The sequence below is a fragment of the Cynoglossus semilaevis genome, chromosome 15, assembly GCF_000523025.1.
Source record: "Cynoglossus semilaevis isolate Cse_v1.0 chromosome 15, Cse_v1.0, whole genome shotgun sequence".
NCBI classification, from domain to species: domain Eukaryota; kingdom Metazoa; phylum Chordata; class Actinopteri; order Pleuronectiformes; family Cynoglossidae; genus Cynoglossus; species Cynoglossus semilaevis.
Window position 1 is genome coordinate 18,341,896 of NC_024321.1, and position 2,411 is coordinate 18,344,306.

General features: G+C 43.1%; 1 protein-coding gene across 1 annotated transcript in view; it reads right to left on the bottom strand.

The window, feature by feature from the left end:
* The window catches only part of tbx22 (T-box transcription factor 22), a 6,439-nt gene that overhangs the window by 2,386 nt on the left and 1,642 nt on the right, over positions 1-2,411 (bottom strand). Inside the window, exons 3-5 of the mRNA XM_025063372.1 lie at positions 2,093-2,194; positions 1,833-2,007; positions 463-627 (exon numbers count right to left, since the gene is read on the bottom strand). Coding sequence (XP_024919140.1) covers positions 463-627; positions 1,833-2,007; positions 2,093-2,194 — 442 coding nt within the window. The remainder of the gene's footprint in view (positions 1-462; positions 628-1,832; positions 2,008-2,092; positions 2,195-2,411) is intronic.

Sequence of the window (2,411 nt, forward strand, 5' to 3'; positions counted from 1 at the left end):
TTAGAGACTCCATCTCCAAACAGTACCCAGGACTCTCAGCCAAGTCCGACGGTTCTTGTGAACGGTTCGGGGTGTATTTAGTTTTATTTGGTTTTTAATTGGACGTCGCCCCCAGTGGCCGCTCCTGTCACAGCTCCGTACTGAGTTTCTGTAATAATACGTTCACTGATCGTAAAAAAAAATAAAAAAAAGGGCCCTGATGAAACGAGCAGGCGCCCCCCGCAGACGGCTCTGGTACTGGAGGAGCGGTGGCCAACACTGGGGGGGAGGCTGCGAGAAAATTTAGGACAATTTATGGTCCGGCCGAGACCAGGGTAGAGCGGACCAGAAGATTGATGGGTTTTTTACGAGAGGTCAAAAGGTCAGTAAACTGTTGACTGGATCGTCATAAGTGTCACTGACGGAGACCCGGGTTCTGCTTCTACAGGTGGTCAGTGGTGGTCAGTGGTGGTCAGTTGTTACCTGTTGGTTCTGATAGGCTGTGACCGTGGTGAACTCCGTCTCTGGGAAGGAGAAGCTGTGAACTCCTTCAGCCGGCAGGGACTGGATCTGAGACAGGTCCAGTCGGGGGTTGTGACGGATGATGTGAACCCGCGGCTTGTATTTGTGCATTGACTGGAGGATAATCTGTATATGAAAAAAAAAAAATTCAAATCTGTGATGTTCAGCTCTAGAACAGAACAGAATAGAACAGAACAGACTGGTCTTTTTTTTTGTCAGTTTCAGTCAGAGTTTCTGGTCCAGAAGTAAATCAAGAACTAATTTGTGTTAATTAAATACTGATGTTTTTAGCTCAGTATAAAAAAATAAACAAGACGCATTTTAACGACCAGTTCAGTAAAGTGTGCAGCAAATTTATGTCGAAAGTAAATCATCAGTCACTGACCAAAAAACATGAAAGTTATGAACCATTTTGAAATAATAATAATAATAATAATAATTAAATTAAAGCTGAAAATATTTAGCAAGATATTAAAACATGGATCAGTGGAGAGATAATATTAAAACACCAACGTTAATCAGTTTAGTCTAAAGTTGAGTTATTTCATTTATTTAAATGTGTTCAATTCAAACTTCTGATCAAATATTTTCTCTGAATCCTTTCATTAAAAACCACGAGACACGAGTTCAACGACACGGTTCAGTGGTTTGAACATCCGTCACTTGTGGCTGAGGAGGATTTTTCACTGTTTAAATCCAGTCCATAAAACTGTGGCGACCAGATTAAAGAACGCAGTACTACTGCAGTAATTCTCAGCGGTACTCAGTTTTGAACCTGCTGTGAAATATGTTCCTCAGCCAAAGAAACTCCACGACGACGATGACGACGACCAGCACAGAGTCTTTCTGGTTGGAAAATAAATCCACTCCAAAATGACGGCTGTCTTTTTAGCTTCCAGTTTTATTAAAATGTAATAAATCAGACACGGAGACACTGAGCTGCATGTAAATCCCATTAAAACCTGGTCTCCCGGGAAAACTGCCGGAATATTCTAGAAAACTTTGGCTAACGTCCCTGTGTGTTTTCTGTGGCGTCGCTGCGATGTTTGAACCAAGATTGTTTGATTGGTCCAGGCCGTCGGTGATTGACAGGTGCCAGGTTTGATCTCTGGACACTCTGGAATTTTCCTTTTTTTAAAGATTGTAAATTAAAAAAAAAATCTGGATATAAATACCAGATTAACAATTAAAAAAAAACTCCATGAACACCTCCATACATTTAAAAAATATTTTTTAACACAAATACTTCCAAACTCTTTCAAGTACCCCGAGGGGTACACATACCCCCATTTGAGAACCACTGCTCCAGTGTGTCCAGATGTGTTACCTACATGTCCCTTGTCGTCCATCTCGTTGTTGGTGAGTTTGACCCGGTCGAAGCTGATCACCTGACGCATCCACGTCTCCCCCGCGCACGGCGAGTCCGGGTGCACGTAGAGCCGGGGTGTGATGCAGGAGTGGTCCGTGTTCCCGGCCACCATCCACTGCGAGCTGTGGTACACGTACCTGCAGTACGGAGTATTCGGAGAGGTGTATGAGAACACGCCGTGGGTCGTATCGGCGCGTGCGTGTGTTGTGTTAATGCGCGCACCTGTAGCGTTTGGAGTCCACCGGCATGACGTCCATGGCGACGTAGTACTGTTGGCACGGGTCCAGGTTGCTCACCTTGACGCGCACGGATGGAAACATCCTCCTGAGAAGGAGAGGAGGGAATGATGATACTTCCGGTATATTTAATTTAAAAAATAAAAAGGTTAAATTAATTAATTATTAAATAAAATAAATCACTTTCCACTAAATAGGACTCACTGATCAGGAATTTAAAAAACAACAATAATAACTACAGCGGAAGAGGAACTCAATCACATCCGGTGACCTCAGGTTTAATGACCTTACAGTAAATATATCCA